At 39.0% G+C, this 17,069-nt stretch overlaps 1 protein-coding gene across 4 annotated transcripts in view; it reads right to left on the bottom strand.

The window, feature by feature from the left end:
* KIFAP3 (kinesin associated protein 3) overlaps positions 1–17,069 on the bottom strand; it is a 67,287-nt gene that overhangs the window by 39,129 nt on the left and 11,089 nt on the right. For all 4 annotated transcript variants that reach the window (XM_023931806.2, XM_023931805.2, XM_086842426.1 and 1 more), the window contains exons 9-11: positions 16,659–16,837; positions 14,360–14,522; positions 1,419–1,519 (exon numbers count right to left, since the gene is read on the bottom strand). In XM_023931806.2, the coding sequence (XP_023787574.2) occupies positions 1,419–1,519; positions 14,360–14,522; positions 16,659–16,837 (443 nt within the window). The remainder of the gene's footprint in view (positions 1–1,418; positions 1,520–14,359; positions 14,523–16,658; positions 16,838–17,069) is intronic.

Below are 17,069 nucleotides of genomic sequence, written 5' to 3'. Positions count from 1 at the left end.
AAGGGCATACACCACTACTGAAAAGAGATTTTGGGTTTCCTGGGTAGAATTAGATTGCAGTGAGTCATTTTAAAACAGTCATTTTCTTTTCCTGATGCCTTCTCCACTTCCTAATGCTTTCTGCTACCTGTATTCCTTGATAACCATCCTAATTTTGAACTTCCGTTAGTAAAATTTAAGCTCTGGTTGCTTCAGCTTCCTTTTGAACAGTGCAGATGTGACTTGTGAAGAATCAATAGCCATAGTTATACTTTCCAACTTTGCTTTTACTTCACTAAAGCCCAGTGAAGGCAGCAGAACTGTTTGCAGCTCCACCAGTCTTTGGACACAGCTCTGTAAGCACTGGGGGTCCAGAAATCAAAGCACATCACAAGCAAGCCCTGAGACACTGGTGCAGGAATTGGAGTTTGGCTGGTAACTGCTAGAATAAAGCAGGTCACTTATATCATGCAAATGCCTTAAAAATGTGGTAGACAAGACAGCAGGATGTTTACAAGACCACTTTGTAACATATATTAGTTATTCCCACCAGTTCTCCCCTCTCTATTATCCAAAATAATCTTGTATGTGGGAAAACTTCACCGATTTTGCCATAAGATAATGACCAGAAACATTCCCATAACTTTCCATGACAACTTTCCATTCTGGAAGTAATTGATGTTAAAAACCCATCTGGCAGGAAAGAAGATACCGTGGTGCAATTCTGAAAAAGCTACCAGAGAGCTTTTACACTTAGGCAACACAGGCTTTCTCAACTCCAGCCTCACCAGGGCTGAGAAAAAGGTCAGTAAGAGAGGACTTGGTACTTGAGAAAAACAAAAAAACCCAAACCAGAAAGAAACAACAAAATGCACACAAAAAACCAAACATACCCACAAAACCCCATGATACTGTGTGAGTTAAGTAACAAAATGCAGCCTGAAAGATCAATGAAAAGCCTTCCACACTCATCAAGTCTCCCTTGCTGTACAAGCATGCAGTTGGAAAAGGAATGGTCATGTAGGAACGTAACCCTCCTTGGCTGGTTTCCAGTTCATATCCTGCAATGCTGGAGACACTGAAATTTTGATACCCAAAGGGATCAGGCAAGAATGCCTTCTAAAACTGTAAAGGAAATACTTTCTGCTATGTTCCCTAAGGAGCTGCTCTGCACAAGCTTTAATCTCTTTCTGTAGGAATCCAGAGGGTCACCTGTAATTTCAGCAGTTCGTTGGTGCAGCTCAAGTGTCAGCAGCAGTGACAGAGATCGGTCACCTCTGCTTTGGCTGTGAAAGCCCAAAAGAACAGTCCCTGTCTGAGGAAGAGGTGCCAGCACCGTGGCTGTTCCCTTTGTCACCTGCGGGTGTCAGTGCGAGCTCTGCCATGAGCGAGGCACTGAGAGCACGAGGGAAGATGGATTTTATCAGCTCCTCACCTACCTGAGGGATACAGTCTGTGTATGCAAACATCGATTTAAAGCAATCGTCCATGCTGATGTGATACAGAATGCAAATCGCTACTTTTTTGTTATTTTCGTTTCCTAGAAGGAGAAAAAAAAAATATTATTAGGAGATCTTTTAGCTGTTGTTAAATATGCAAAGGAGGAAAATGAAAAGCAGAACAATCCTAGCTAACAGAGGGGAAATTTAAATCAGAAATGACACATTAATGAAAGGGTCTTGGCCTGGCCTAGCCAAATGAACCACATATTAGTGCAAAGAGGGAACCAGGGCAATGGTAAATATTTCTTCCTCTTCCCAGCACCTCAAAACACATCCTTAACCCCACTTTGCAAGGAATGTATTTTGTGGAAGGAATGCTTAGTAATGACTGGTTATCCACAGAAAGGCTTCATCAGTTTCCAGATAGAAAATTAATATTTAGCTGTGGATATTCCAGTTGAAATAACAAGCTTGTCTTGAAGTGAAACAATAAAAAGAGAAAAGTAAGAAATACCACTAACAGGTGTTTTTGAAGGAATCCGCTGCCTTTCAAGCAAATCACATACTGGTTGTTTTACTCTCCTAAATAACAATATTATTCCATTGGTGCCTTTTGTGTTTCATGCACATAAAAAACTACATTAGTGTATTTTCACAGTGGTATTTACCAAAGAGAAAGACTCTCAAGGAAAACTGGAGCAGTTAATGTGAGTAGGGTGTGAAGTATTTCACTGAAAGGTTCTATAAAATCATCTTACACAAACATACAAGTGTTTAAGAACAACACAGACGAATTTGCTTCTGACTCACTGCTGAAACTCAGATTGAGCATTCTCAAGTTTTCCTCTAGCCCTGCAAGAGGAGGATATTGGCTATATATGGGATAAACCCTGCATCTGAATGTGTACATTAGTTCAGCCGGGATGTAATAAGGTCACCAACTCCAAATTCATTCACAGTTCTTATACAACTCATCAGCAATACTCTACCTCCCACTTCTATTTAAGCTAAGTCAGAAAATATCTGTGTAATAACTTGGAAAGCACAAAGACCTCAAACAGCAACCAAAGAGTGAAATTTTCCTCCTGCATACATCACTGGGAGCTGGGATTTCCTTTGAGAAGCAAGGATATGATGCCTTTATCCAAAGAATGAGCCTTTTTCAAAACTGAATTATCCAAAGAGACCCATGAAACCCCTCTGGCAGCTGCCATACAAGTGAGTGAAGTATTCTTAGCCACGTTAAACCTAAAATCACAGCTGACCTTTCAAATCCTTCTAGAGTCTTACCTGCTAGAAAAAACATAATTGGTATCACAATCTTCCATACATTTAACAGCATAAGGATAATGCCCAAATGTGAAAGCTACTCTGACAATTATGAAAATAAAAGCACAGAAGTACCAGTAAACAAAATGAAGTGTTATCTTTAGTGCTTCTCCTGTGACTGGTCAACTAACCTATCTATTGATCTGCAGAAACATTGGGAAAACAATAATTTAATGAAAAAAAACTTCCCACACATATAGGTAAATTTCTATAGAAATTTTGAAGTTTACAGAAGAAATTATTCCTCCAAATTTCACAGGTCTAAGGTAAAAAAAAAATCTCTTCACACTGCTTGTAACACTTCACTCCATGCCTGTATTTAGGACTTAAACACAAGACTCAATTTACAATTTACACCTAGGTGGATAATGCAGAAAACTGTGAAATAAAAGGTAAGCCAGTATAAAAGAGATAAAAGCTCCCCAAAACAATAACAAGAAGAACTGGAATGAAGTTAGACCAGAACTTCAGCACATATGAACTGCCAGAACATTAACAAGAATTATGCTCAATTTTACTCTTTAACCTTTGTCCCTTGTGGGGTTTTTTATCTCATTTCTGCAAGTTTCATTTGTGCTAACATAAAGCATCAGCTAAAGTACAGTTTTACATTGGTAAGTTCAGCAGCTTCCTGGTATTTGATAATATTAGTGGCTTATTTTCAATCATAATAGGCTGATGTAACAGTAAAGGCCTTCTATTTTCTTTATTAGAAGTTTCTGCATGGTTTTCTAACCCTTTTTTTTCAAAGGTCCAGCTTGTCACAACCTTTCCAATGTGTGAACATCAACTTGGGTGTCAGTGGTAAATGACAGCACTACCTCAGTTTTAAAACTACTAAAAATAATCAAAAATATCCAGATAGTCAACCTAAAGTGTGAAGAGTATGTGGAATCCAAATAAACTTATTTTATCTGAACAAACTCCTAAAGAGTTGCTTTATAATGACCAGCACTTAAATCATTCTCCAAAAGTGCGTTCCATAAAGTAGACTTCATGACACACAAAAAGCAAAGACAGCTACAGTTTCAAAGAGAAGAACTGAATTTAAATTCCTCTTTGCTGAGCAGTTATCTCACCAATTTTCCCTGAACTCCCCTGTCCCATTGTCAATAGGGGGAAGAGAGAGAGGTTTAAAGCATTTAAGTAACAAATATTGCATAGCCTCAGCAATGAACTGAGTTATGAGTTAAGATAAAGCAAATGAATTCTACTAACTTGATGATAAAAGTAAACTACAGAACTAAAGCTGAAAGCCAACAGCCTGCAACTAACCCATCTTTTAAGTGTTTAATGGTGCATGCATTTTAAGTTTAATTTTAATTTCCCAGAGAGAGATTTCAGGCTGATGCCTGCAAGTTTCACTGCTCTATTTTCCCTATGGATGCACTTTGGTGAAGGAAAAGCAGAACCTTGTGATTTTGTCAGTTCTCCTGCAAAACAGCGGCAACTCCTGATCCAAGGAGTCAAACATTGCAGGAAAATCAAGAGGAGGTGGTTGTTCCTAAGCACATGAGTTAACATAACTGCTCACCTCATGCTCACTTGGGAAGCACAAAGCCTGCTGGAAAGCTGACTGGAGACCAGGTAGAAATGGTTGAAGATTAGGAAGAGGACAGACAACAGCTAAAGCATTTTAAACTCAAAGCATCACTTGCAGGCTGAAGATTACATGAAAGAGGAAGAAGTGACAGACTGTGAAAACCTACCAAGCCAATTCTGATCCTTTAACATTGGTACTTCCAAAAATATAAACTACCAGCTGCTGACTATTACTTAAATATGTCAGTACCAGTTCCTTTTTCTAATTATTCTCTACTCATCTGAATGCTAATTAATTAACCCTGAGTCAAGCATTGCATAAAGACTTGGCTGTAAAAATTTCAAACCCTGCCCAGCACCTGGCTGGAAAACAGCTTTCCAAAGCACCCAAGTGATACCTTTCCTGCTATTTTTGACCACTGCTGAAAGCCACACGTGAAAAAGCTGACATTGAAAGGAACCCTTCCTTATGACTGGGTACAGTAAGGATCAATTATTGCCCTAACTAGAAAATGCAAGAGAAAAAAAAAACCCAAATAACAGATCTATGCCAAATGTGTTCATAAAAATCACCAAAGTTTTGGTGGGGTGCCAGAAAATTGTGGCCTACAAATGCTGGTAAGTTTTGAGCATCAAGCTTTTTATGACTGAAGGTGGAATAGCCAAATGGCCTAAAGCATTAAGGGCAGCCCTGGAAAATAATGGCCTAGTCATTATGGATTCTTCTGGTATTTATGGCAATAAAACATGAATCATAATGAACTCATTGGATATTAAATGTGTGGGTCACGAGCACTTTGATAGGATTTCCACAAGAATCTACCATTAATTAACCAAATAATTATTTGAAAGTATAACTGAATTAGCCTTAGTTCTTATACAGCCATTCCTGAGAAATTGGTCATTCCCAGCTGAGTGCAGTTAATGCCTTAACAAACCAGTCATTAACTGCAGTTACTGATTTTGTGGGAATTATTGTGTTATAAAATACACTCAACAGTTTATAGAAACAATACTTAGATTTTTTTAGAATTTTTTTTTTTTTTGCAGCTGTAGTTCAGCTGGAGCAGATGGGATGGAAAAATATCAGGTCCCTGGGGCTGTTTTCACAACTAGTTTTTTGCAAATTAGAGAGGGAAATAAATACATGATGGGTTCTGAGTTCAAAATGGCTTCAGACTTTTAGCCTTTGAACATTAATAAGGAGCCATGTGCCAGTTCTGGGGACCAATGCCCGAATTCCATGTTTAGTTCTTACTATGGTTAAAGGACTAAATAGTATTAGTAGCACAAACTAAAGAAAAAAAAATATGATTTCTTTATCACAAGATCAAGTCCTACATTTTGGTTCACTTTGTGAGCTTAAAAAAAATCCTCCATTAGGTCCATGACAAAAAGAGAAACCCTAATACTGTAAAATTGAATTGCCAGTATCAGCTGCAGCAGCAGCATTCAGCTTTCAAATGCTAAAGTAAAAAGAATATAAATTACAGAGTAAATTATTCAAATATAACACTATCATTAATCAAGCAGCCATCACTTCTAATGGAATAACCAATGTCTCCACATTAGATATGAAATATGCCCTGTCCCATCTATGTGCAAAACATTAACAACACTAAATCAAAACCAGAACACAGATGATGACAAATACCTGTTAAAAATGGCAGAGTGAATCTTTATTTCAGCTTCAAACTCTAACACTTTAATGTGATCTGCTGCAGAATTAGGCATGTAAGAAATCTAGATTATTAAGAATGCCACAAAGTAAGTATCAGATCTATGTGCTGTCTCGCTCTAATGTCAGAAAACAGATTAATCAAGGGTTTATTCAAATGTATCATAATTAGCAGTGATTTTAGGAAAAAAAATGATAGAAAGGTATCTCCACTTACCTCTATTCCATGTCATTCCTCACAACCAGCTCTGAAACAGTTGGACTGAGTTAGTCCATGTGTGTTTTAGACACATATTGGTTTGATTTACATATGTAAATATAAATCATACTGGATATATCAGTTTATTTTATCAAGAGAAACTGAAAGGATTTTCAAATCTGCTCAGACTCAAGGAGACTAGACATTGTAAATAAAACATTATGATAGTAATTACATACTAATAACCCTTCTTGTGCCACTTTTATGCTATTTGAAACTGGCTTCATACCATAAGCCTAATTTTAAATCTCAGTGCTGCCATGGTTGGGTTTGGGGTTTAGTTTTCTGGGGCTTTTTTCCCCTTCACCCAAAGAACTCAGTACATGCCACATCTGAAACCTGGTTATAATTTTTTTCCTAGGAAACAAACAAAGAATTTTAGTGATGAATCCTGAAAGAGTAAAGACTGACTAATTTGAGTTATTTAATGTTGCAGCACAAGAAAAAATGAAGCTCCATGTCTGGAACCTCAGGCTCCATTTCTTTGCCTGGAACTCCACGCAAGACAGACTGAAAAACATTCAGTAACCACCTCAGTGTAGCATTGCCACTCAGAAAGACAACACAGCACAGCCACTGGGTAATTAACACGCTGCTATAATTAGGTCTGTCCTTTTTTGAGGCAAAACATACCCCATCTTTGTCCTTTGGATGGGCTATAACCAATCATACTTGAACTTATGTGACCTCCCATAGAAACTGGAAGCTGGTTAGTTGCAATATCCCATATACCTCACAAAGCAGAAAGAAATCAACTACAAATTCAGATTAGAGAGAAATCAAGAGGCAATAGGGTTACCCCTGAAAGAGGAAGGTAAAGCTGCTTCTCTTTTCTCCACAAAACTATTATGGTTTGGATTAGGCTATGACCAAGAAAGAAAGCAAGAGATAGAAAAAAAGAGTTCATGATTGTTGTTATTAGCAGAAACGAGAAATCAGAACAGGTTCTTAGTCTGATTCAAACTGTGGAAACACACTTTCAAAGCAAGTGGAAAAAAATCTAAGCAAACTTCCTCTAGAAGTCTCCACCACCTGTAGATTAAATGGAAATATACAGGACATGCATAATTTTTGCCACATCTGCACTATTATTTCATTTAAGTACATCAACTGCTCCAATTAAAATTACTAGAAAATATTGAGACCTTTTGGATCTAAACACACCCTTCTAATCCAGTTTGGAATTCAGTGGGAAAGGAAATAGGTGGAGGTTTTCTGTGCTTCTGGCTCCAAGAGCATCTCAGCTCTGAACGGATGGTGCAGCTGGATTCCAACATGCTCCTGCCTGAAGGAGGAACAAACCCAATGCAGGATTCTGCCTCTTGCCCTGAGAAAGGGATGATTCACCACTCTGAAATGGAAACCGGTTTTACCCCTGTTTTGAAGATGCTGAAGTACAAAGCTGAGGTTCAAATCTACTAAACCCAAAAAGTGGAGTTAAATATTGGTTGAGCTTTTGAGTCTTCCAGATAGGAAAAATTGAGCTCCATATTATTCAAGCACCCATTTATAAAGGGCTTGAAGAGACTATTATCAACTGACAAAGCATTTCTCACCTCAGCAACTGCAGACATGGAGAATCTACAGTTGGTCTCCTGGACTGCAACAATCATTTGAAAAACTCTTAGATAAAGAACAAACTTGTGAGCAAAGATGCTTCCAACAAGTCTTGAAGGAAAGCAGAGTGTAACCTTCTCCCTTACATCTGAATTTGTAAAATCCTCAGGAGCTCCAGGACTACTCCAGCACAAAATTGTTCCTTTGAGGCCACCCCTCTGCCTGCAGCCTTCACAACAGCTCTGGAAAAGGTGCTCCTCTCTTCCACCCTGGCCCTCTGTACAATAATGTTATCCCAGCTCAGGAAGATGAGCACAAGTGCCCCACCCCTTCTTTATGGAGATTTTTCCGAGAAACCAGAACTAGCTGTTGGTGTTCTGTCATGCTTCAGGCATCCAAGTTAAGCTCTGTAAAGCTTTCAGATGTCAACAGTTCAGCAGAAGATTAGATTTACTTTTACTGTTAAGTATTAATTTGCTCTTGCAATAATCTAAGAAACCAATAAAAGCATTGAATTAATTCCCATCTTGTAAGCTCCACAATAGAAATACTGGCTCAGGGGATTTTTTTTTCCATTCATGAGTTCAGTGAATTTCCAACAACTCAGCTCCCTCATCTTTAGATTGCTGCCATCTCTCCACTCCTGTCCGTGCTACTGCCATGAACATCCTTATTTTCAGTCAACACACATAAAGTTAGTTTGTTGCGTTCCACTAAAGTTATCCTCTTTATTAAAAAAGCCAATAACACAGGTAAATTCACACATGCACTTGTGACCAGTACACCACAGCAAGGAGCTTTCACTCACCTGATACTGATGAGTCTCTACATTCAGTTCTATATTTATCAAAATGAGAAGTCATTTCTTTTTTAAAGTTTGCTGTCTAATCCACATTCGAGGTATCCAAATTGAAATTTAAATGCTGAGTTCTAAGACACATTGTGCACCCACCTCTCCTTAAGTCAATCAGACATGCTTAGGTCTATCTGCACTTCTAATAAGGATTTTGAAAATTAAGAGATGTTTTTGGTTTGTGGGGTTTTTTGTGTCAGAGTTCTTTTTGTTTGCTGTTGAGGGTTTTTCTTTTTTTTTTTTAAGCCTTGGCCATACTCACCACAAATGATAAAAAAACTACCATTAAAATAAATCCCTTAATAATTGCTGCTTTCCAACAGACTGGTCCCTGTAGTTGAACTGTTACTTAATGTGCTTCAGCCAGCCTTTACTATAAAGGAATGGAGACACCCCAGGCAATATTCACACAAGTAGTATTGGAACCAGCTGCTGCAGAGCCACCTTAGGAAAAAAAGGTTTCTCAATTTAATTGGGAAAACAGGAGGAAGCATAAATTTTACTGCCATTAATAACTTCAAGCAATCCCGATATGACTTTACCTCACCCTCATGGCTGGACATGTGCTTTTTGTTAGGCTATTTGCCACATCTGACCCTTATTGTTTGCTCACTTGATCAGGTAAGAAAATGTATGTTTCTTTATAGGATAAACGAGGCCTATTAAAGTCAGAAAAAACACTGCAGTAGCCTATAAGAAGCTCCATTTTTCAACAGATGTGTGAAGCTCCATAATAAGTTCATTACAAAAAGGCCAAGTGAACTCATAAAGAGAGCACATCTACTTTAAGCCTTCTTAAAAGAAACTTTCATAAACGGAATAGAGCATTAAAAACCCACAGCACTCCGTTAATTAGAGAGCAAAGTACTACTTGGCTTTTTAAACAGCAGTCACCATATATAATCCAGCTTGGCTGCATACCATATCAAGCCTTGATTGTTAAGAAACCAAACATACAACAGTTTGGCAATTCTTTGATTGCTCATTAAACCAAACTTGTAAAGAATGGAAAAATATCAGAGGAATTTCAGCACCTCCCAGAAAAGATTCTATCAGTGAATCCAGTAAATACAGGCTCTCCACTGAGGACTAAATATGACTGTCAGTGCTACTCTCTGCTCTGGCTTCTCCAGCTTAAATGAACAAGTCAGAGAAGGCTGACTTACTTTGGAGTTTGCACAGTCTTTGAATTATTATCTAAAATCAGATGGCTACTGCTTCTCATTGTGCTTATATTAATTCTTAGAACACCAAGAAATTAAGAACATCATGCCAGGATGCTCACATTAATATGGCAGAGAGGCTGGGCACAATCTGTGACTGGCAAAACCATACTGTTGCCATCTGGGGCTGCCCACACCGTATTTCAGAGTGCTATATAACAAACTGAACACAAATCCACAAAGTCAAATTGCTTTCAGCCATTGTAATCTGTGCTGGAAAACATAACCCAGGATGTCCCTCACTACCTAAAATGTTTTTAAGATTGACTACCTTGGCATTGTGTGGCACTTCCACAGATGTATGCACAACCCTTCTGCACTCCATGTTCCATTTAGGCTTGATTAACAACCAATCCTGTTTTGTGACCCACCCACTTTTCAGCTCACCAGAATCTGTGCTCAACCTTCAATGTTTAAAAGCAGATAGTAATTGCAAGCAACCAAAGAGATACTTCAGCCTGACTTTCAAGCATAATGGGGTTTCATTCTTTCAGCATGGCTTGCACTGGGGAGTGAATGAAAAGAAAATGGCATTTCAAGACAGTATGTATTGAGTACACCCAAGTCCAGCAGCTCTGGGAGATGAACACACACATATCATAAAAAAAATGTTTGTTCCCTGCACAGAGTCAGACCTACTTCTTTTACTCTTTGAGCAGCAACACAGTTCCCACTGTAACAGCTTTTGCAACATTCCCCCTAATTTGCATCCTTGGAGAGGGATACCTCGCTGATGGGAGGAACCAGAAATGCCAGCACTGCCCACCACACAAGGATTCTGCCAGAAGCTTCTGAACAGGGCTCCACCATGAACTTTTCAGGCTGCTTTACCCCCACAGCAGCACTCATCTGGCTCTGCTGTACAAACTGCCTGCTGTTCTCATGGCAGACAGGGAACTATTTGTCTCACTTCACAAAGGCTAAGAAACAACTCAGACGCAGTGTAAAATAGCACCCTTATTAGAAGACTATGAATCACAAGCTGTGCCTATATTTAAGAGAGCTGTACTAAAAATTTTGTATTCAGTTTGGCCACTTAACTGAAAAACAAAGTGGATTTCGTCCAGACAAAAAGTGAGGGGGTTTTTATTTTTCCTTGTAGACAATGTTTTCTTCTGTTTGCTGCCAGGTCATTTACTTTAGAAGCCAATCACACATCCAGGGGAAGAATTATGAAAAAGGGTAACGTGTCCCTTATGTCCAACAGTGGAAAAGCATTCCAGGGATCAAGAAAACAGATTTGTATCCTGTTTTTAAGTTCAGCTCTATGTTTCCCCCTTTCCAAACTCTACCATAATTGGAGCAAGTAACTCCTCTGCTTCACTTCCCTTGAATTCTGCCATGCAAAGCACAATGAGAGCACTCTAAGAGTGAAGCAAACCTCCACAGAGTAGCATGTAGCAGGCTGCTTTGGTCTCTCTTTCCAAGGGGATAACTGGAAGACACTGAACCTGTGTTTCCCACACTTCAGGCAAACATCTAGTTTAAACCTTGGTGAATTCACATGAATTTTCACTTCAGGCAACTGAAGTCATACTTTACATATATTGGCACAGAAAGGAAAGATCATTCTAAACATAATTTCTAAGTATTAAAACAAAACCACACTACAGAAAACATTCTCTGCAGTGGCCTGGTGATTCAACATTTAAAAGGTCTTAAAGGATGGAAGTCACATAAAGCAACAAAATCTCTTTTCATAGCTCTTCAATCACCCTATGTATGGAAAAAGCTGAATATAGCAGACTGTATCTTAGAGGCCTCCACAGCTCTGCTCCAGCTTCAGATCTCAAGTCTGAAGCCAAACTTCCCTCAGCTACACACAGCTCTTTGAGAGCCACAGCATAACTAAGATCAGCTGTGGTTGATGAATTTGGGTGCCTGCAGGAAGCAAGAGGAGCCTTGTCATATACAATACTTGAGACTTGTGAAGAGAAGCCATGAAAACGAGTGAGCGGTGCTGACTGGCACAGCTACATGGGGAAGCAGGCATTGGCACTATTAAAAAGAAAATTAAAATGGAAACCAAGACTTAAGCAGAATTTTTCATGTCCATGCTTTCAACAGCAGCCTCAATACTCTGGAGTGTGATGGAAAGAAAGAAGATGGTTCTTTTCCATTATATCCATGGCATACTTACACCATTCCTGAGAGCTCAGTTGGAGCCAGCTCATCCTCACTGCTTCAGCCTCTGCCTCCATTTAGAGCCTTCCTGCTCCCAAGGAACCAAGTGCCCCTTGGGAAAGCAGTGCATCTTCCAGAACTGCAGACTGCATTCACCTCCATGCTCAGTGCTAAACCACTGCCTAACAAATTCTCTGCAACCTCAACTCTCCCCCTTAAACACCTATTACACTTAATTTGTACTCATCTCAAATCCAGTGCTAAAGACTCAGAGCATGCACAAATGCTAAATTTCAGGAGGTTGAGTCAGGGCACTTGACCTCTTGGCATTAAGAGTTGTACAGGGACTTGTCAACAGCTGTTGTGCTGTGCTAGCACTTGGAGATGACCTGCAAATGGAAACTGAAGGGTACTGACTTGAATAATGTGTGTTTAATACCCAAATAACCTGTATAAATGGGGCATCTGGCATATGGCTGTTTTATTATTCAGATTGCAGACTTCTCTCAGACATTACATGCCAAGTGATGCATTTGAGAGTTGTTTGAATCACCATACCAAGGAAATTCGCAAAAATCACAGTGATGGCTTAAAGAAACAAGTAATAGACAATAATTCTAAGTAGATTTTCTAGTGAGCATATCAAAAATAAGCATAGAGGCATGCCTCTATTATATGAAAAATTAATGGTTGAAAGAAAGAATGATTGAATACTTCCAAGATGAGAAAAGAAACACACTGAATATTCTGGAAGTACCAGCAGGACTTGCAGAAGATTACCCTAACAGCCACTTGAGGAACAGGCTCCCATTAGGCTCTCTGAGCTAAGCAGCCCTCACACAGGCCTAGTTACAATCCTAAGAGAATGGCATTTGGAAAGCAGTTCTCCTCTCCACATTACAGACACTAGAAAGCAGACATTTAACTGGTGAGTTCACACTGACTCTAATATTAAAAGGGGAATTTCTGGGAGCAGGGACTTCAGTGATTTGTGCTGTGCCATTGCCTGGGGTGACAAATCCGCAGAAGACCCCCTTAGACCACCACAGTATCTGTTGTATGAACAAAAGGGACAACTTCCTGCTTCAAAAAGCTTACAAACCTTTTGGTTAAGCTGAACCAAACAAGAGGAAAGAGGTTTCCTCATCAGCTTCCATTTCTCAGTTCACTTTATTACCAAATAACATTGTCTTAGGGATAAAAAGATAAAGATGAGGGATTTCAAATGCCAATTTTCATTGTCCAAGCTCAGACCAGAACAAACATGATTGTGGCACAAAAAGTATAAAAGGATGTGAGGCATTTCAGGCTGTACCAGGTAGCTGTTATAAAATAAGGATCCAACAGGATTAAGGCTTCCAAAGCACTTTAAGTTTTCATGGAGTTCACTGAACAGCAATAAGGCTGTGTTGAGGTTGAAGTAGAATTGAGGTGACAAACAACCCTAAGAGATTTCTAAGCTAGAGGAGGAAAGCTGAGATTCACCACTGCACTGCCCTTGCTGCAGCCAGTATCTGGATACACCCTCTGCACTGGATTTAGCACATCCCAAAGCCAACAGATTCCAGAAGACTTCAGCAATGTCTGGCATCAGTGATTCACACCAGACAAGATCCTCCATGCCCACTCAGCAATCCTCAGAGCCAAAAGCTGCTAAACCTTTTGTATCTACCAGAGCAGCCTCCAGGTAATATCACACAAAGAACACAAAGCAATAAAAGTCCCTCCTCAGAACTCCAGCACATGACAGTGATCAAATAGAACAATCCTCTGCTTTTTCCAAACTCCTTATTGTTTCCATGGCTTTCCCCTAGAGAAAACAAAAAGCTTCACCTGTAACTGATGTACTTACATCATCTTAACACAAGACTGCTAAGCTGAAAGTCTAGAAATCAGTACAGCCTAGATTGAAAACTAACAAAATTGTGAGATTTCTAATCTATCTGGACAAGTTACAAGAGCCAGCAGGTACACCAAGCTTCATTAAAAATGAATAAATAAATAAATATAGTTTGTAGCTCCATCAGCTAGGCTTTGTGAAGTTGCTGGCTATTTTACCTAGGTGCTCCCCCAGAATTACAAACATCATTCATGTCATCAGCTCAGGCAGTTTTCAAGTTGCTACTGAAGTAATTTTTCAAGACTGGAAGATGCATTCTACTGTTTAAGAGACCCTAGAAGTAAATCTACTGGAAACCTTCTAAACTTCCATTTAAAGTGTGTGACAAGATGATGTGAATGCTGAGGAGCTGGGAGTAGTGAGGAAGTAGCAAAGACAAAAGTGACACAGCAACTTTTTGGTGCATCATACCATGATGTCAACAGCTTCACTGAAATGCTGAAATGTCTGTGTTAGACCAAAAGAAGACATACCCAGGAGTGCAGTGAGTTTGGGAAGCAAACCAACATGGACCATTTTACTTCTCAGGCCTGTGTCAAAGGAGAGATTCAGTAAGAGCCGAAGAGTGATATTCAGCAGGTCTTCATGTTCACATGGTACCATTTTCACAAGTTTTTCAACAATATCCATTTCAACCTGTATTTCAAGGAAAAAACCAAACAAACATAATCCATCCAAACTTACTTTGGCTTCAGTATCCAATTTGTAGCCATTATAGTGACTTAATGCATATTCATCTGAAGTAGTTTTGCTTATGTCTTTGTGGTTGAAGTCTTCTAGATTGGGTTACTGGGAAACATTGATTAAAAAAGGTTTTGAACCAACCAGTTCAGATGTCTTGGAAACATTCCTCACAGTTGGAATACTGCAGGAATGTGGTGAAGACATGACCTGCAAAACTACATTGGGGTAAGCAAACTCAGTTAAACACGTGCAATCCTGCAGCAACTGCCAGTAGAGTCAAAGATAGACCCAACCAAGAAAGACAGAAAATTGGCATCCAAAAAGAAATTGAGACCTTTCATTATGAATTTTATATGAACCCCTAGACAGAAGCGTGCATGTGCTCTCAGAAGAGGCATGCCATCCTGCATGTTAATTTAATAAAAGCATGAAAGTCATCTTGAAACATGTATCACTTTCAAATTAAAAAGTGGAATCCAGGAACTGAGAAGTGGTATCAGTTCCTGAGATCATGTTCACTTTACCAGCCAGAAAACACATCTGAACTGGGCAAGACTTCAGAAAGTTTTTATCATGTTTTAAGCAACATTTCTGTACTTTTATTTGACACAATATTTTAAATGCATTCATTTTTTGTTTCCCAGATCCTTCTTTGGCCAGAAGGAGGCACATAAAATTACTTGGCATTCTTCTCCATGTACATTACTAGTCTGGTTATAAATAGACACTGAATGAATACTAAGAAAAGAAACTACAGTTCTCCCCACACAGCACAGTGCAATAATCAAACAACTGCCTGGACAGCTTTGATCAGAAGAAGTCAGATAGCAAGAACTCCTACCTCACTGCTTTGAATTTAATATGGCCCTGGAATAGCCAAGGAAAGAATGTGCTATAAATACATCTGCATTATTCAGTTTTACTTAAAATTAGGTGCTGCACAACTAATCTCGGGTCATTTTGCCTTTTAAAGTTTTGCATTACTGCCCAATACAAATATCAGAACACCTTGTCCTTCACTGGTACATTTCCTTAATAATACTCTGAAGAAAAAAGCATCATCTTTATTATCAGTAAGGAATGCTCAGACAGCTGACCTGAAGCACACCACCACTTTCAAAACTGATAGAACACTCAAATAAAATCGACTCAACATTTTTGCTTCATTTGTCTTTCCACTAAATCAGATGGAATGGAGAAAGTGTGCCAGCAAATCAGTGGGCTGGAGAGCTAATTCTTATTTTCCTAACCAAGTCCCATATATAAATAAGGGAGATACTTCTTGTCTGCAGTGTTCAGTGTGCATGCATGCCAAGGTCCAGTTAATTCACTACTGCTTTTACACTGATCTTTTCATCTCACAATCTCTGTGTATCCTTGATCTCAGATTACCTCCTGGATAAGGAAGATGTATCATTTTCATCTAATAAATTGTAACAGAGAGGGACAAAGTTGAAATCAAACATCTATTAAAGTAACAGTAACAGAGATACTTGGCTAGAGCTTGAAGTCGCAAAAAAAAATATGCTACAATTTCAGAAGTGTAAGAATCCACCAAAAAAATAAATAATTTTAAAAAAGCTTATGAAGAATAACTGCCTCCAAGTTCTTAGGAGCTACTGGCAGCAGGAAGGAATAGATGTGAAGTGCCTTGCAAAACCAAACTGACATAAGAGATAACTAATTTAGCAAACTCTAAAGGACAAACACCTCTCTTCCCAAGTCAGTACATGGCAGAAACAATAATATGTTGTCACATGAGTATAGTCTGGGGGCAGAATTATGGGCATCACCAGAAGTGGGGACATGAGAAGACTCTGAGGTGCTGAATTCCAAATGTGGAATTTTGTGGATCATATTTTGCATCATATTCTCTGTTTGGGATGACATTTCCACAAAACTCTTTGCAGTAGGTTATGACTGGATGTTGTGCTTTTCTTTCACTCATTTTACTTTTAACAAAATAGGATAACCAGTGCTAGAGATGCCCAGTGTGAAAGCAGAGATGTCTCCCTCTTCCCTCCAACCACACAAAGTTTTCAGAACTCCAACTTTTCCAGCATTGCAGTAGAGTGCTACAAGCCTCACCATATCATTTTTGTTCTCCATGAAGATGCTGAGTTTCTTCAGGAAGGTGACAACGAGGATAAGCAGCTCAAAATTATCCCGGTCCAGTGCTTTCACCAGCATGTGGACAATGTTCTTGTTCCTCATCTTCAGCTCAATGCGAGTATCCTCAGCGAGGTTTAGGAGCAGGTAAATTGCAACTAGCAAAGGTCAATACAAATCACACCAACAGATCAAAATCAACACAATTAACATTTATATGTTATTTATACTTCAAGTGCTGAAAGCAACACTTCCAGAAGCATTATGCTCCCTTTTTGATGCATTTTGCAAGAAATTGCCTGTGAATGCTTGTTTTTGCCTCTTTAAAAAGCATTAAGATTAATTCTAGTTGTGGCTCTGAAAAAAAAAAAATAGAATTATGATCACTAG

This window comes from Cyanistes caeruleus, chromosome 9, assembly GCF_971803275.1.
Source record: "Cyanistes caeruleus chromosome 9, bCyaCae1.hap1.1, whole genome shotgun sequence".
Taxonomy (NCBI): domain Eukaryota; kingdom Metazoa; phylum Chordata; class Aves; order Passeriformes; family Paridae; genus Cyanistes; species Cyanistes caeruleus.
The sequence above is the reverse complement of the archived record's forward strand: the minus strand, read 5'-3'. Positions and strand labels throughout refer to the sequence as shown.